Genomic DNA, 18,816 nt, shown 5'->3' with positions numbered 1-18,816 from the left:
GGGAGCCCGGGGAAGGGCTCCCCGTGTGCGTGTGTGTCTGTGTTGGAGGGGGGCAGCGAAGGAAGGACCGAGGGAAGGCTCGATAGTCCCGCTGTGTGCTGATGGTGTGGCCTGTCCCAGATTCTCACAGCTCCGGGTTTTCTCGCAGGACCGAGCGAGATGCCTCCAACTGGTCCACAGAACGGCTGAAAACTCTCCTCCTGCCTGTCAGGGTGGAGAGCGAGGAAGGGGCTTGTGAGGTGACAGAAGTGAGCAAACTGGATGGAGAGGCCTCCATTAACAATCGCAAAGGGAAGCTTATCTTCTTCTATGAGTGGGCTATCAAGCTGGCATGGACTGGTGAGTGATGTTCTCCCCTCCTGTTTCAAGCCTAGATTCAAGTACAAGATTAAGGATAGGGATTCTTATCTCATTTGGGAAGTAATTAAAAAAAGGGAAGTGCTTGTGTCGTGCTACAAGTTTGCTTTTACAACAGACAGTAAGAAATGTTGATCTGAACAACATAACTGTAATTGCAGGCACCTCAAAGACAGGAGTGAAATACAAAGGTTATGTGGAGATTCCTAACCTCTCAGATGAAAATGACATTGATGAAGTTGAGGTAAGCACAGCTAAAGGCTAATACTGCTGGCTGTATGGCTCTTCTAACAGGAATCCTCACAGCATTAGTGCTTCCTTCTATATTACCTTTTTCAGAACACCTGTGAACTTGATTAGTGTTAGACAACTGCTTAAGTGAATAGAATCATAGAATGGTTTGGGTTGGGAGGAACCTTAAAGTTCCAACTCCCCTGCCAGGGGTAGGGACATCTCCCACTAGACGAGGTTGCTCAAAGCCCCATCCAGCCTGGTCTCGAACACTTCCAGGGACGAGGCATCCACAGCTTCTCTGGGCTACCTGTTCCAGTGCCTCACCAAACTCACAGTAAAGAATTTCTTCTTTTATCTAACCTGAATCTACCCTCTTTCAGTTTAAAATTGTTACCCTTTATCCTGCAACTACACTCCCTGATACAGAGTTCCTCCCCATCACATTGTACCTTTACAAGATTAATTCCAGTCTTCTAGATATAAGGGCTCTGTAGCACATAAAGGTATTTAGGCACATGCGTACATTACTGTAGGCTGAGAGAGATGAAGTGAAACATTAATAAAATTACCCTGCTGCTTGTGAAAGTTTGGCTGAAGTCTGACTGTGATGTAGAACTGAGTAATAAAAGGACCATGCAAGTATGGCTTCACTGATCAGCACTTGTCCTTCTTGTTTAGATCCTTGTCAGCCTTGCTAAAGATGAGCCTGACACTAACTTGAAGACCCTGATGAAGCAAGAGGGTGCAAAAAAAATCAGAGATGCAATGAAAACTTACATCAGCACTCTCAAAACAGGTATGTAACTGAGAGGGAGACGTGTTACAGGAACCCTTATGGGCTAATGATAAAGAAAGGAGTGAATATTAGTCCCTCACCCCATTTCAAAAGGAAGGTGTGAGAGCAGTAACTTTTCTTTTTTGAAAACATTTAGCCTTTTGCAAGAAGCTCTTCTGTCTCTACACACTGTAGCACACCCCGGAAAAAATGCTTTTGGTGATAACCCAATGATAAACAGCATTTTTTGGATTTATGTTTTAAAACAGAGAATGTCCTTCACGTGCTGAAGGTCAGCTATACAGAAAATAAAGCCAGTAAAATGTGTTTGCTCCGCAGTGGCACAGTATCAGTCACTGCACGGTCTGGCCTCTAGTTTGCTTACTCCCTTGGAAGGTGGGATGTTCTCTCTCTAGTTTGTTGGGTTATTTGCTCTTTTGCCACACTAGTAAAGGCATCTGGTGTTTAGATTTGAGAATAACTGACAACTGGAAGTGGTTCTGCAGGTTTTGTTGGTGTCATTGAATGAGCTGTCTCAGCATCTGAATGAAAATTATTTTTTTTTAGAAGAGAAATCTGATTCGAGCAGTTGGAATTAAATCAGTGTCTTTGGTCAAGTTTGGCTTTTCTCTCTAGTGCAGGCTGGAAACGCTGTAGTTGATTTTTATATGCATTTACCTGCATTGCACTAAATGTGCTAGATAGTCAAGTTTTGGTACATACAAACCATTACTGGATGCTGCTTTTGCAGGATCAAATTTCTGTACCCTTGGATCTTTTCAGGTGTTTTCATGGTCTGGGTGGGAGATGCAGTCACCCAGTGAAAGATGAGAATGTTATTCAGGAAGAACGATGTGATCTTGTGGGCTGGAATAAATAAGAATAGATGAGAATTAAGTATTGCAGGATACAAGACTATACACATACAATAAAAGAGCAAACTGGTAAGGGCAGAAATGATAGAGCTGGAGAAAAGCAAACATGGTGCTGAAAGAGGCTGAAGCTGCAGGTGCAGTTACAAAAGCGCTGTTGGACAGGGCACTGGTGAGACCTTGTGGGTTTCTAGGTGTAGTTCTGTGGCATCAAAAAAGATGAAGATGGAGTTAGAAGTAATTTTATTCTGTACTGTGATAAGGGAAATGGAGAGCCTGTCTGAAAATAAGTTGAAAAGCTCCCTTTGGTTTGTCTAGACCAATAAGATGAAAGTATTTGAGATGTGATTGCTATTTATATTAGAGAGGGGGGGGGAAAAGCTACATAAGTGCACAGCTAACATTAAAACAAGAGCGACATGTGGAAGACAGTGATTGGCATGTCTAGGCTGGGAAGAGGAGGCGAGTTCCTAGTTGTTAGTGTAGGCAGGTTCTGATAGTGGCCTTCAGCAGGGAGTGGTGAAGGCAAGAAGAATCAATTGCTTGTAAAAAGAGCTCTGTTTACTTCTTTTTAAAACTTTCAAGTTGTGGGTGCTAGCAAGAGCAAGGGAGAAACCAGGAAGCCCTTTTTGATTGTGTATTTCAAAGAACAGTTAAAAGATTTAAGTGATCTTTTACTAGTTTCATGGGCGCATTCCTGTCTTTGCAGAATTCACCCAGGGCATGATTTTGCCCACAGTGAATGGTGAACACATGGAAACAACACCTCAGGTGGCTCCTAAAGCAGAAGACCGCAAGGTAAATAAAACTGTGCAAATATGCTTTTTGATCTGTGAAGAAAGGTACATAGTATTAGATTCCAGGGCTTACAGGAACAAGCTGTGCTGTTTATAGGATACGTTTATTCAGGAATTGGCAATCTGTGGTGTAGGCCTGACTGGCATATGATACTGCTTAATGCTTAAAGCGATAAATCTGCTTTTTACATTGAAAATACAGTTCTACCTAATTACATCTGTACTGAAGGCATTTGCTTTTTCTCTTGGATATGTGAACCACTTGAGTCATTTGTGAAAAAAGTCTACGTGTGTTTGTTTTCCTTGTTGTTTTGTTAGACAGCCGCTAGCAGCAGTACTGCCACATCGCAGTCAAAATCCATAGGAGTCAAGATCCCTACATGCAAGATCAGCTTGAAGGACACCTTCTTAACATCTCCGGAGGAGCTCTACCGGGTATTCATTACTCAGGAGGTAATGCCAGTCTTGTTCTGAGAACTGTTCCGTGTCCATGAAAGGTTGTTCCTAAGAAGCTGTTAAAGGCATTCTATAGGACTCACGCAGTCCATGAGAATGAAATAAGAAAGGTGGTCTGCAGAATAGTTGCTTAAAGCTTGCGTGTGCATCTTTTCACACAGTTGACAAGAGAGGATTAATGGCAGCCAGAAGCCAGTTCCAGACTGCTGCCGGCACCTATCTGTAGGTGTATCCCTTACTGCATGTGGTCAGAGCTCTTGGAATTTACAGTTGTGTGCTTTTTGGATTTTTTTTCCTTTTAAAAATAGGTGGTATCAAAGTGTACTTTGAGAATAGCTTCCCCTTTCCTGCACACTGTGACATAGTTTAAGAAGAGAGAGCAGTATTATATCATCATTTCAACATGGTTTTAGTCTTCTGTTCCACCTTTTAAAAACAAAAAAAAAGATAAAAAAGTGACCTTTGCTTAGAACCAGGTTTCATTAAGGAATCAGCAGCGTTGCAGAACCTCCCTTGGGAGGCTACAATGCTGCTTCAGTGGCTATAACCTTGGCTTTTCTGGCCAGGGCAGGTTTTTTTCTTGATGAAGACCTTACTTTATTGACTTACCTCTTCTTCCATAACTTTTATAGCTGGGCGGGAGGCATTAGGCAACAAGTTTGCGAGTAGATAGTGTCAAGTAATACAGGTGTCCTCTGGAATTATTTTCAGATGGTCCAAGCTTTCACTCACGCACAAGCCACCTTGGAGGCTGATAAAGGCGGCAAGTTCCAGTTACTCGATGGCAGCGTCACCGGAGAGTTTGTCGATCTAGTAAGTACTAACTAGTGCAGGTGTACCATGCTCGGGGGCAGCCCTTTTATTTTTGAGCTATCAGTTCTGTAACAATGCTTCAGTTAGCTAATTGTGGAGTTCTGCCCGATAGTTATTCATAATCACTGTGGCCATTGAAACATTCCTTATGGTACACATTAATGTATATGCATTAATATAGGGGACTTCAGTCTGGGGAAAAAAATCTGGCTTCCAGTCATGCATCTGCCATGTCTTTGTGTGATTTTACGTATTTACTAGGGGTTGGGAATTGTTAAAGACCCTTTTCCTCTTTAGCCCACCTGCCACTTAAGTCTTCTGGGCAGTGACACCGTCTCAGCATTTGGGGCTGTACAATGCCTAGCTTCCTGGAAAAGGAATGGAAGGAATCATAGGATGTGTCGGGCTGGCAGGGACATTTAAAGGCCATCTAGTCCAACCCCCTTGCAGTGAGCAGGGACATCTTTAACTAGATCAGGTTGCTCGGAGTCCCATCAAGCCTGACCTTGAATGTCTCCACGGATGGAGCCTCCACCACCTCTCTGGGCAACCTGTAAGAAAAGGACACTTAAATCTCCTTCCCTCTATGTGTGTTTCTCAAGGGATCTCTGAGGCTTCAGATAAACACATTTTAGTTGTTTTCTACTAGACTGCAGGATTTGCAAGAAATTACTACTCAGTCTTTCTCTTTCCAAGGTACCTGAGAAGCAACTTGTTATGAAATGGAGATTTAAATCTTGGCCAGCTGGTAAGTAGTTCAAAAACCGTCTGTGGTTTTACAGCCCTTGCCTGCATTTGAAGAATTCCAGCCCCATTTGCCCCATTGCACTCTGGCAGGTGATCAGGGAGCACATGTATGTTCTGGGAGGTGCACCAGCTTCATCCCAGCTCTGTATCCCACACAGTCAGGTCAGAATCATCAGCCACTGCTTAGAGCAGCAGCCAGGGAAGGACCAATTGAGTAGCAGCTTGCTCAGCTGTGGCTGCACCTGCTTTGAACCCTTTGAAGAGGGAACCCTCTCCTCCCTCTGTTGCTGAGGAAAGCCTGCAGCTGTCATAAATAGATCCTCTGGGAAGGATCCCAAGGAGTCTTAAGTGGTGCCATGCAAGAGGAGGAGCAGAGCAGCTCCTTGGGGCAGCATATTCTAGTAGTTCACACAGATTTGCTTTGGTTCCTTCAGGGCACTTTGCAACAATTACCTTGAACTTCAATGACAAAGGTGGCGAGACAGAGGTGTGCTTGGAAGGCAAGGGCGTTCCTGCCAGCGAGGAGGAAAGAACGAAGCAAGGCTGGCAGCGCTACTACTTCGAGGGAATTAAACAGACATTTGGCTATGGCGCCCGCTTGTTTTAATACTGGTTGCTGGGAAGGCTCTGCCTGGAAGACTCTGCCACGTGGACCGATAAATTTCTCACCTGTCCCTTTCTAATCTTGGCCCTGCTGCCGAGCAAAGTGGGATGACAGGTGACAAGGAAGGCAATTGAGCAGCACCACTTTCAGTCCCTCACTGCTTTGTGCATGTTTTGTGCTGCAGGGGATTCTCTTACATGTACATACTTCTATTGCTAAATAAACCTAACTTAAAAAAGCACCATGGAATTTGTGTCCCTCAGATTGGCTTGAGTTCAAAGGGTCGGTCGATAGGCTGAGGGAGGGATCTGCCTGGAAGAACACCGATCAATGAGGAACGCTGATCCCAACGTGATTTACTCCTCACTTCTGGGGGAGTAGAGGCATGAGCTTGATGCAGTTTTTAGTTTGAGCAGCTGCTCATTTTCTCTCTGCTTTTGATCTGCTGCTAGTAAATGTTTCAAACCCCCCCTGTTTCTGAAGGGGTCCAAGAATCCGGTTCAAACTACTCCTCCCTTGCACATCCCCTTTTTAAACAATCCTTCCTTATACTAGCCTGTGTACAGCAATGCCTGTCATTTAGTCACCTGACATCCAAGACAATCTGCAAACTGCTGCTGGGGAAACTCCCACCTACAGAACCGTTCTAGCAGGTTGTGGGGCCCTGGGTCAGCTATCTCCCAAGAGCTTCAGGCCAAAGCAAACTAGACTCCCAGTGGGCATGGGATTGATTCCCATTTTCCTATGTTGAAATCTTACAGAATACAATAGTACAGAAAGAGCTACAGTGGTTGTTTTCTTGGTTTTGTTTTTAATCAAGTGCTCAATACGTAGAACACTGATTAGTGTCTGTTGCAAGTGGTCTTGTTCTTCTATTTTAACATTCAATATCTGAGGTGTAAGGAGGGTATATGGAAGGAGTGGTGTTCCTCAGGGGTCAGTATCAGGACCAGTACTGTTTAGTATCTTTTTTGGCCAGCATTAAGATACTACTGAAATACACATTTCCAAGGTCAAAGCTGACTGCTTCATGATGAAATAATGAACAGACAATCAAATGACAAAACTACCTTTTCCTCATCTCATACGTATGTTGTTCACTTATGCGTACACTGAATACTCCACCAATAGTATTGGAATTCCATGGGGGTTTTTTGTGTGATTTGGCATTGCACTTCTGTTAGGGTGGGTTTTCCTATCTGGCCTAAACGTGAGCTTTTGCCTGCAATCCATTTTATAGAATTAGCTCACTTCTACAGGGAGCTGCTGGATTATTGCCACTTTGACTTGTTACTGGGGCTAGTCACAAAACTGATACTGGTCTGAATTTTACGGTCTTGCAAAGAGCTTTATATGAGGTTAGCATTGAAAAAGCTTTCCATCTACATTGAGAGAGTTAATTCCCTCTGCAGCTGAGTTTTTCCCTCTCCAGTAGCTTCCATGATAACATAGACACAGCGACTGCAATGGTGAAGTTAATCTCAGAAGTTAAACTTTCCAGTTGCTAATGTTCTAGCCAAAGTCACAGGCTGTAACACTGCTTTGTCCTCCACTCAGCCTGGCCATGACTAGAGATTTAAGCCAAAAATGCTCATTTGCTCTGCATGTTGGATAAAGAAAGTGAATCTGAGATTAATATAGTTAATTAGATGAATAACAAGCAAATTAGAAAAGCTGCATAGTGTGTAATTTTAGCATTTAAAATGCTATTTCACAAATACAGTGCTCAAAATGGCTAGTAAAAAAAGTCCTTTTTTATTTATTTAAGCAAAGCTAGTGTAACACATTTAGCAAATAGAAAAGACAAGTCTTCAACTTGTGTTTCTGGTTTTGGTTTTCACAGAGCTGACTGCATGCTCTCAATTGACAGAAGTGTTCAATTTCCACCTAAAATTGCATTCTACTAAGGTTTTGCTTAAGGTATTGTGAAAGAAACCTGGGCTACTGACAGAAATACTCAGGGTGTAGTTCCTTCAGATACGGACTAACTTCCTTTCTCAGTTAAGCCAGTGTCATGGCTGCCACAAAAAGAGTATGGAATCTCCCTGGCCATACAGTGTGTGTGCTTTAGAGCCCTCCTCCCTGACACCACGCTGAAATAACCTGGAACCACAGGGCCAAATGCGTCCTCGAGCTATTGCCCAGTCCCTGCTGCTGCAGGAGAACTTTGGTGCCACTCCAAACCTGTGAGGCCCTCTTGCACCCTTGTGGTTTCCACATGGGAAACTTGAAAAGCTCTCCGGCCAGTTATTTTGGTGTTTCTTTACACCACTGCTAGGGAGTTACTTAATCTAGGTCTCCCTTGCCCCACTTTAAATCCATTTCTCCTTTCCTAGCTTTTTTGGACATGCAGAATATATTTTTCAAGTTTGACCTGTCTCTTTGACAGTTACATCACTACTCAGTCTTCTCAGTGCCAAAGCCCTAGCTCTGTTTTACGCAGAGGTAGGTGCAATCACATCTAACAAACAAGCTCTCTGTTCTACATATACTTGCAAAAAAAATGCCACGATGTCCAAGTATATAGAGTAAGTTATATAAAACACCACATCCAGCATACAAGATGTCTTCATTTACATTTTCTTAATAATAACAGCCAAACAGAAAACTAGGTAAAAAAATGGGGGTTTCTTAGGCAGAACAGTTTCCCTCTGAAGAAAAAATAAAGGGGCTCACTCAGCATCATACTTTAACATACCATCCTTAAAAATTCAATGTGAGTGAAGGGTTACTTTTACTTTCTGATCTTTTTCCCGTTATCTCATTTCAAGTAGTACTTGGACAAAAGACCTCTGCACAAAAGAAATTAGTATTAAGAATCTGTCAGTGTTTAAAGCTGGGCTGGCCACTAAACTGATAGATGCTCTCTGTGATCCCCCCACCACTCTCCCAGGGGAGCCAGGGAGAAAGACTTTGAGACTGAAAGATCTTGAATCAGCTTGCAGAAGAAAAAAGAATAATGCTAACAATAACAATGAAGATGTGAAACTACATACATATATATATGAGTATGCAAATATGCTCAAACATACAAGCAAATATGTTAATACAGGACTCACGCCTTCCAGACAACAAGGTCCTGAGCAGAAAAAAAGTCCCAGGTGGGACTGGGCAGCAGATGGGAGTGCCCGAGCCCAGATGAAAGTCCAAAAAAACCCCAAACAACAAACCGACACCCAAACAAGACATTAAAAGAGCTGTGCCTCTCCCAGCCAGGAAGCAGGGGAAAAACTTGTCCCATCAGAAACACCAATGTGGGGAGAGATGACAAAGAGCCCACAGCAGCCCTCCCAGCCCAGCAGCACAGAAGGCCCCAGAGCTCCTCTCAGGGGCCCTTTGGTACTGGGCCCTATGGGAAGGAACGCTGTGATTGGTTCATTTGGGTCACCTCTTGCACCCGCTGTGGTCACAGCCCCTGTGCCCGGAGCCCCAGAGGGCTCACCCTGGTGCTCCCCAGCAGGCACACTGACCTGGCATGTAGAAATAAACAAAGGCTGGTATTGAGCTAACTTCAGTTTAAAACTGTTAGAAACGGGTATGTATAAACCATTTAAACCGGTGTGGTGGCTTAGTCATAGAATCACCACAGAATCATAGAATGGCTTAAGCTGGAAGGGACCTTAGAGATCATTTTATTCCAGTCCCCCTGCCACCAGGGACGCCACCTCTTGACTAGATCAAGCAACACATGGGGACCGAACAGGAATCGAACCTGCGACCTTAGCGTTGTTAACGCCACGCTCAACTGACTGAGCTAACCGGCCCCCTCTCTTTTAAAAATGTAACTAACTGAGAAAGGACTAAGAAAGAAGACTAAGGAAAAAGACTCAAGACTGGTTGGCAGGAGCATCTGTACCTTTAAACAATCTGTTATATTCAATTCAGTAAAGATCAAGTGATGACAACAAAGGACACAAGACATTGCTTTCCCAAAATTTCAGTAAATAGGACCCATGTTTTCATCATCAAGTGATCTTCTTTTGCTAGACTTCTTATAAAAAAGTCTATAGAATAACGAGACATCAACCGTACAAGATATGAACAGCAGTAACTATATAATGTTAATAGAGACTGTAGAGTGAACAGTTCTTATCCATTCTGCTGCATAAACCACTAGTAGAGGTTGAAGTCCATTTATTTAAGGAACTAGTCTCCTCCCGTCCCCTCGTTCAGTTCGCCATATACTGCCTGTCTTTCAGGATAATCTGAAACATTGCATTACGATTACAAAGGTAACTTGTTTCAACTGTATTTAACAGCTAAGTGGAAAAGCAGTTTTTAAGGCTCTTGGTATGCTATATTACTAATGGATGCTCATGATCATAGGCAGAAATAATTAAATTTCCTGGTACAATTTAGAATTACAATAACCTTATCAAGGAATAGCTACCTAAAAATGAAGAAAATACATTACACACACACACACTGTCTTAATTTTTACAACTTTGATGAAGCCTTATCCCTGCCTCACCATTTACTTGGCCACTTAAGACTGTATGCTTATGTAAAACCAGCACATATCGATTTACTGAAGCTAAATCTGTATCAACTGTATGAAAGTGCTTAATAAAGGAAAGCAAAATAACCTTTGTGATGTCATTATAAATGGAGTATGGAAAAAAAAGATATATTTACTTTCTCCCTTTCTGTTTCCTTCTTCCCTCCTTCCTGAACTTTCCTACAGCAACAGAGCACTGGTGCAAAGGTCAAAGGCTGCTGGGTAAAGGATCTAAGACAACGCGGTCTAAGGTCACTGGGGCAAAAATGGCACTGGGTCAAAAATCATGGTGTGAAAGGTCAAAGGTCACTAGGTCACCAGGCCAAAGGTAATCTGGGTCAAAGGTTGTGGGGTCATGGCTCACCAGATCAAATATCACAGTGTCAAAGGATAACAGGGACATAGGTCACCAAGTTGAAGGTCAAGGGATCAAAGGTCACCAGGGGTGAAAGTTGCTGGGTCAAAGATAAAAGGTTACTGGGTCAAATGTCAAAAGTCAGAAGGTCAAAGGTCACAGGATCACAAAGTGACATGACACTGTATTTAACTGTATGCTACAGATCTATGCAGCCAAGCTCAGCAGTTGGGTTTGTAGAGGCAGAGTTTTCTGCACTCCATAATTTCTTCTGACCTATACAAAATAAGAACATTAACTTCAATTAACAAGATACACTGAAGAGGGAAATTTCATAGATTTGAAGGAGGAAGATATGTGCACTGAGGAAAGGGTGTTCCCTGAGATATTTTCTAAAGCCATAAACTTGTTTATAGGATGGGGGAGAAAATCTCACTCTGGTTGGAAGCATCCATCTGCTTAACCTCAAGGATCACTGAAGTACTTGGCTTTCCCTCGGGGGCCTGAGCTTCTCTTGCATACTTTTTTTTTCTGCAGAGCACCTCTAATAAGATAGAAGTAATGTTACTGGGTAAGAATTACTGTTTGGGGGATTTAAATTTTTTTTTAATCTGAATGGCATGTTGTAACCATCCCTTTCAGTTGAGGAGACAGGAAAAAAATTTTTAAAACAGTGTCCGTTTAAAGAACCCCCAAATGTAATTGAGTTGCTTTTTAAACTATGGAGAGCGTTCCTAGCCTTTTCCACTCTCTATTCCAAAGTAATTATTCATGTTAAAGTGTGTATGGACATCAAGATTGTGCTATGAAACGAAGTTCTATATTATGTAAAGTCTGGGTACCTGTAGATACAGTGTGGCTTCCCTATGTCCTGCAGGACATCGTGCTAAAAGCACCATCTGGGTGGGAAAGGTGCTGCAGGTATTTTGCCAGGATTCTTATGCACAGATGAACCACTGTACGCATCTGGTGGGCTGCAGGAGCATGACACGATGCAAGCACACCGATGCCACTGTGCAGCGTGTGTTCGGTTTTCTGCTTGGGAAATTCTGGACAGAAACATGGGGAAACTTGAACAGCAGGGCTGGCAAGTGTGTTCACAGCTAAGGCAAGAGCTTTGGTAAGAGGAGAGCAAAATGCTTTGAAAACTGAAAAACAATGAGCTCATTCTACGTTAGCCTGAGTCCACTGTCCAGCTGAAGCACGGTGTCCTTGCTGTGCTGCAGCAGCTGTGCTGGCCTGCAGTGGGGCTCCGCCAGCACAGCGGAGCGAGGGCAGCAGAAGGCAAACCGCACTAATCACCTGCCGCTGGAAGGTTAGGAAGTGGGACAAGAGGGCAGCTGAAGTGGAATTTTAATTGCCTTCTTTTTATCAAAAACAGAGTTTACTTCGGGCATCCTGCTGCTACTCTAATAGGACGCTTTGGCTTAGCCAGCAACCCACATTCACGGGGCTCACAGACTCAGGGCTTTGCTCAGAGGCCGTTTGAGGGCAATTCTTCCAGCAGAACTGACTGTCCAGAGTCATGCTGGTGCTTGCTCAGCTGGCTCCACACCCCTCGAGCTGGAAATCACCATCCCCACAGCAGCAGGACAGGCTGTGTTGCCATGTTGCTGTGCCTCGGCTGCTGTTCGCAAGTGCTGTTCGCAAGTGGATCCACTTGACTGACCCATTGGTGAAGGAAAGCTCCTGCTAAAAGGCCAGGCTGTGAGCTAGCGCTTAGCCTAAGGCACAGAGTGTGTCAAGATTTGCTGTCCCTAACGGGGCACAGTGGTGCTAATGCCTTACACCCCTTCAGCTGCTCACCTGGCAATCTGAGCCTGAAGTTGCTGCATGCCAGTGAAGGTCCCTGTGTTAACCTGCCTGCTCTCAGCAGAGACCCGCTCCTTCTCCTATGCAGATGTTGATGCGAAACCCCAGGCCGTTGCTTTACTTGGAAGCGTAAGGAGAGACAGACTGCAGTCCTTCAGCTATTTGGGGGGAGGGAGGACTATATAAGAAGAGGAAGAAAAGCAAGGTCCAGTATGCTGTCCAAAGGCACTTCAGGAATCTGAATTGACACAGGGTAAGAGGGAAAGTCTTGTGAATTAAAGAAAATGTACGTTTAAAAAAAGCCCAGAGAAGAGAAAAGCAAACAGTGAATATTTCACAGTGATGAGAGGTCAGAGGTAGATGATAACTGGCTACGTACCTATGAGGCACATGGAGAAGATGAGTAAGGAGCAACCAGCAAACAACATAATATGTGGTCCCAGCCAAAAGGGTGTCTGAACACATCTAATGAATTCTGGAATTTCTTGCAGCTAGTAATATGGTACCACTAAAAGTTTACACGGATTCAGAACAGGAGTGGAAAAATTCATGGAAGAATAGACCAACTGAGGGCTATTAAACAGAGCGACCATCACATCTGGCTCAGGAAGCCTGAATTGCAGAATTTTACAGTAAGGTAGAAACCACCAGTAACCTGTGTACAAGAGGGGAAGCAACAGGCTTAGCAGCACATCTATAAAATACATTCAATCTAAGCAAGTTAAGGTGAGTTTTAAAACAAACATAAAATTAAAACATCATGGAAGAGAATCAAAGCTGCCTGGGCAGGCTGGGTTTTGTAGATCTTGTGAAGAAATCTTTGTGTATAGCATTAAAAAAGCCCCAGATAAGACTCTGTGGCTTCAGTTTTGGGCTCCACACTTCAAGAAAGAGGTGAATTACTTGGAGGGAGCCCACTGGTGGGAAACTTGTAGACCAGAGGTCTTCAAGTACAGCTTCTAAGGAAAGCCTGAAAGAATTGCCTTAAGGAAGGAGGGAAATAGGGAGTGCAATGATAAAATTCTGAAATACATGAAGCAAATAAAGCAATAATATATGCTCTGTCACCACTGCAGATAAAGTAAAGCAGGAAGGATTTAGATTGGCTCCTAGGGAAATACTTCTCCATGCAAGAACAGTAAAGCTGAGGATTACTGTGGCATCTCCATCACTGGAGACCTTGAAGCCCAGGACAGAGCAGGACCCATTGTGAGAAATGATTTACCCGTGTCCCCATGGTGGGGCTATGTAGATTCTCGAGATCTCAACTAAATCAATTTTCTGTGATACATCTCCGTGTAACCCAGGCTGTGATGCCTGGTGGGAAGGGGACTTTCTCCTGGCTCTTCACAAAACCTCATGGCCACCCTGCCAGCTACTGCTGAGCTCCACCAGCACTGGCCCAGCTGGGGTCAGGGCTGGCAGGGGCTGGCATGGCCAGCGATGCTGGCTAGTGGATGGGCTCCGCTGCAGCCCCTGGCCCCTTCATGATGGTCAAGCTGTGCAGGGTTGTGATCACTACTGCTGGGCTCTCATGCAGTGAGAGGAGAATAGCTGACATGCTTGCAAGGACCTAGGACAAAGCAAGGGCTGGGGCCCACCAGCTGGACTCCTCTCATGCATTTCTGAGGGGCAGCTGGCCACTGTGTGGCACGGAAGGAGGGTGACACATTCCTTTCCCAACTGCAAACATGTGGGTCCATCCTCTGTGGAGATGGAGGAAGTAAATCCCATTTTGTGGACATGTTGAGCAGGACTACCCTGTGTGATTTCGGCATCAGAGCAGAGGATGTGCTCTGACGAGTGCTGGGGACCTGCCAGGACTGATTCTCCACACTTGGGGTGAAGGCAGAGCCCAAGAAATCAGGTCTTGTTACAAGCTCCTGCTTGCCCAGTGTCCATGCTATGCCCAGCAGGGCTACTGCTGAAAAGCTGCAAGTAGTGTGTTGTTTTTTTTTTTAATTTTTTAACTCTTCTACAGAGAAGTTGGTGGCTGCATGCCATGCTGTGCCACGAGCACACTCAGCTCGGACAGTTTAGCTAACTCAGCTCCACGTTGGATGCTGGGGAACTGGTACAGCTGAGCCATGCAAAGCTCCAGCCCAGGCTGGCAAACTAAGAAAACTCATCTGGTCAAGAACTCTTGTGTTCAAAGCAGTGGGCAAGGTGCAGCATGAGACTGCCACAGACTCACTCCACGATTTCAGGTGACGTCACCAGGTCCAGAGCACCTGTAGAATTAGGGCAGTGATTCTTCCTGCTTCCAACCTCTGGCTGTGGGATTTCTATAGCCCAGGAGTTTCAGAACAGGGCTCAGCATCCAGCTCAGCAAGGACCCTGTTGCAGAGACCAAAGGCATGTTAGGCATGTTACGTACACAGTGTGTATGTAACTGCTGACTGCCCCTCCAGGGAAAAGAGTGATTTTCTCTGTGCTGCTTTTCCTGCAGAGTGGAGCTCAGCTTGCTTCCCTTGGCTTGGTCTCCAAGCAACAACGTTTTTGATGTTGCAGAAAAGCAACGCTGAGAGCATCCTTCATGGAGAGGAGCAGTCCGCTCCCCATGGGCAGAAGCCAGCAATGGCGCCAGGCAGCTGCAGAGCAGAGCCCTGTGCCGGAGTAGCAGATAACCCTTGACAGATGTGCAGCCAGCACAAAGCAAAAGGAGGAGAGAAGGAGGGAAAACAGCTGGAAATAGCAAGAACTTGGAAGCGGTCACAATTTACGCAGCGATTTAATGGCAACAAAAAGTTGTGATTCCTGGAAAGCTTTGCAAATCTCCCTATTATCGTTTGCTGTTGGCTCTGGAGGTGATTTGCCAAACCAGCTTTCCAGCTGGGATGATGCTGGGTTGTTTTTTCACTCACTCCCAAGCTCAACACTTGCTTAAAGCAGTGTGCTAGTATAAGGTCACGCAGCTTGAGCCAAGCTGAGCATGGACTAAAACCTGGGGTCAGGGCTGAGGCATGGGCAATGCATTTGCTTCTCAGCATCAGCCCTGATGGCCTTCTCGTAGGTTTCCTTCCCTGTGAGCTGAACTTCATATATCCCAATGGCTGTGGTGGTGGGCTTCAGGTAGGGTCTCTTAGCTGTGGTTCTTGCAGCCAGACACCATCAAATGCAAATGCTAAGGGAAGGAAGCAAGGGCTGAGGACTCAAGACCTGCAGCATTCAATGCAGTGTCATCCCTCTCAACAAAACAAACAGCGACATACGCTTCAGTCCCAACTGAACGACATCAGCAACACAGACATATATAAAGTGCTTTATTGCAGCATCGGAATAAAAAATTCTTCTCTATGAAATTTTGTAGGAATAAAAGACATTTTATATATATTATATATAAAACCCACAATAAACTTTAGGATTGGAAGCTTAGAGATTCATCACTTAAATAGTAATGGGCTGGACAGAATCTTTGATGGAATATAAAAATAAATGCTTGATGTCTACTTTTTTCATGGTGCTCTGCAAAGCCTCCCGGTGGGTAAGGTGCTTGTGTGAGGAACAACACTGCTTCTTGTTTCTCATGCTCCAGTTCATGCTTGTATCATCCAGAGGATGTAACACAGAGGCAGTGAGGCAGAACGCAACGCAGAACAGCCCCTGGGCTTTCAACTTTTGGAGGTGGGGGCTCCATGCAAGAAATTTTTCTATTTGACCTTGGATGGGAATTCCATTTATTACAAAAATTATAGTTTCTGTTTTGAGGGTTAGACTCGTTGACATACCCAGTATAAAGAGGAAGAGGGTGCAAATCCTGGGTGACAGTCCTTATCAGAGCACTTCCTCAGAGAGCAGGCAGTCTAACAAACAAGTTGGCTGAGCTATAGAAAGCTATAGAAAGTCTCCTTCAAGAAAGGCTGTTTGCAGACGTCCTGCTTCCATGTGTGGGTCAAATACTGGACACTAGCCACGTTTCATGGGAGGTCATTTTAAAGAAGTCCGTGCACTGACAGTAAATAAGTTCCTCTGAGAGGCTGCTGATGTTAATGATGACGTATGATGTGGGAGAGGAAATATGAAGATGCTCTGCCAAATGACAGAAGATAACAAGCTCACCCTTCCATGGCCTTGGCCACTCAATTTATCTGCTTCCTGCACAAACACCTGAGTCTGCCTACACACATCCCAGGCTCCCAGAACCAAGCCACCAGACCACCACCATCCTCTCTTGACCATCTCTCTACCAGAAACTAGTGAGCAAATTTTTGGGGCTAGAGAAAATGTAATAGTCATGAAAAATTACCAGGGTATGGGTCTCCATCCATGCTTATTAGGTTGTGGGAAATGAATGGTGTCTGCCTATGTTTTGACAGCACTCATAACTGAAGTCTGGGGATACAAGTGTAGTATAATAGTTAAATAAGAATAATTCAGTGATAATTTCATTAATATATTTGTGTTACCATCAATGAAGTCTTAGGTACTGATGACCAAGGATGCAATATTCTATCAGTTACCAAGGCAAAAGGATCAACATACACTCAACATACATAAGACGCTTCCAGAAAAACTCCCCAAAGAGCTATCAGACCTTGGATTTTCACCAGCCCTGGAGAAAGCTCCTGCAAGAAGGACAGACCTAGCACAGGACAGTCAACAAGGGACTTCTGTACCCAGGCAGATTTTTTTTGTCCAATAGTGTCCTGCAGAAAAACATGGAAGCAGCCAACAGCTGTGGGTGAAATATCTAGTGTAGAAATTAGTCTACTCTTCATGTGTGCTTGACTTGCTCTGTTATTTCCTCTGATGCATAAAATTTGCTAAATAAAAGCTCTGAAGAGTTTCTGCCAGGTTCAGCAACTGAATGTCCAGGGATAAAGGTATTCAGCCTAGTTTCTCCATGGGAAACTTGAGAGCTCCCAGAATATGCCAGGAGATACTACCATGGACCTGTGCAAATCTGAATAAAACCCAGGCAAGACCAAAGCGCCAACAGAGAGCATCATGATCCATGATCTGCAGACACTGGGTATTGACATTATTAGCACATGTGTCTTCCTCCTTTGAGCCACAATTGCTTGCCTGGCCAGCTGGAGAGCCTGAGGAGCGCAGGGTGCACCCATGACTGGGCTACCTCTCGCTGGGGACCTGGGCAGGCACAGCATGGAGCAGGGCCCAAGGCCAGCAGCAAAACAGCAAAGGACAATGCTGGGTGCTCCCAGTGGTGTCCAACTTGCTCCCATCTCCATGGAGAACTTGTCTTGGTGCTTTTTGCTCCTCTCCAAGAACAGCACAAGAGGTGGCCAAGTTGTCTCCTGCCTCAGGCAGGGCTGTGGGTGGAAAATGCAGGACCTTCTGCTTGGTTGTGTCATGAGTGCTCCTGAGCACTGAAACCCGCTGGGGTGCTGTCAGGGAGCCAGGGCATGGAGGTGGGCTGGCAGTGGGACTTGCATGGGTGCTGCCACCCTACTCCCCTAAGCACTGAGACAAAGGGGTTGAAAGGCACACCAGGGATGTCCCCCATGCTGATCTCCTCTGAGCTCCACCCATGCCTGGCTTTGGCACCCTTGATGGCAAGGCAATCTTACCAAGAGAGCCCAAGCAGCCAGTGTCCTCCTGCCCCACACCCCACCCCGGAACCACAAAACCCTACTAAGACTCTCCTTGCTCCTTCCCAACCATGCATGCAAAAAACCTAAGGAGAGGAGAGGCCCCGCCTTAGAAAGACCCATCCCCAGTTCCAGAAGGTGACCAGCATGTGACAGGGCAGGTGTACAGGCAAGAGCAGGCACCTCTGCCTGCAGCAGGCCACCTCTTTGGCTGTGGTGTGAAGCCGGCAGGAGCTGAGGCCATTGCCCCCCGCAGACGCTCAGCTTTCAGACTGCACTGAAAGATTGCAGAGAATAAAAGCAGACTGGAGCAGCCTGCCCTGTCTCCTTTATGCCTCCTGTCTCCCGAGGCTCCCCGCATGCCAGCCCAGGCACCCCGGGGTGTGAGATTGCCCTGGGCAGCACAGCAGGGATCGCGCCCTGATGACCTCTGGCACCCCAGGAAACCGGAGGAGGGCCAAGGTGTCCCTATGAGGTGATGAGACGGATGGTGCATCCTCCTCGCTCTGCCCAGCATCAGCAAGGAGCCCATGAGCAGGGCCGGGGCTTTGCCAGGCTGGGCCAAGGTGGGAGCTGGCGATGGCCGTGGCTCCTCTGAGCATGGCTGTGGCTAGTACTCCTTGGCCTCCTGCAGCTGGGAGAGGTACTCCTCCTCGGTGGGGTTGTCAGCACACCGTCGCCCATTGTTGGGGGGCCGGACAGCATGGTAGCGGCTCCAGTCGCCCTTGCAGAGGATCCAGGGCAGCATGTCCACCTTGTAGTGCAGCTCCGGGGAGAACTCAGTGCTGATAAGGTTGGGGACGCCAGCCCCCTTGCCACGGGTGATGAGGCGGGTGTGCTCATCGTAGCAGCAGTGCTGGGCAGCCAGGGTGGTGCTGTCGAGCGAGAGCATGGAGCGCAGGCAGAAGCGTGCTGTCGGCTTGTAGATTTGCAGGGGGTCCCTT

General features: G+C 45.7%; 2 protein-coding genes across 2 annotated transcripts in view; one reads left to right on the top strand and one right to left on the bottom strand.

Annotated features, from left to right (window-relative positions):
• Nucleotides 1-120: 120 nt before the first annotated feature.
• On the top strand, nt 121-5,896 carry AHSA1 (AHA1, activator of heat shock 90kDa protein ATPase homolog 1 (yeast); the record flags this gene model as incomplete). The annotated part of the gene is made up of 8 exons (XM_009864796.1): nt 121-339; nt 519-601; nt 1,270-1,387; nt 2,948-3,036; nt 3,354-3,488; nt 4,203-4,304; nt 5,001-5,052; nt 5,486-5,896. Coding segments are annotated over 8 exons (971 nt in total), but the record flags the coding sequence as incomplete, so codon positions are not given.
• Nucleotides 5,897-18,482: 12,586 nt separating this feature from the next.
• LOC104270418 (isthmin-2-like) overlaps nt 18,483-18,816 on the bottom strand; it is a gene marked incomplete at its 5' end in the record, with an annotated part of 3,487 nt that continues 3,153 nt past the window's right edge. The window contains 1 exon segment of the mRNA XM_009864785.1: nt 18,483-18,813. Within this exon segment, the coding sequence (XP_009863087.1) occupies nt 18,483-18,813 (331 nt within the window).

Source organism: Apaloderma vittatum, unplaced genomic scaffold (assembly GCF_000703405.1).
Source record: "Apaloderma vittatum isolate BGI_N311 unplaced genomic scaffold, ASM70340v1 scaffold2570, whole genome shotgun sequence".
Classification (NCBI taxonomy): domain Eukaryota; kingdom Metazoa; phylum Chordata; class Aves; order Trogoniformes; family Trogonidae; genus Apaloderma; species Apaloderma vittatum.
This window is presented reverse-complemented; position numbering and strand designations above follow the sequence as displayed.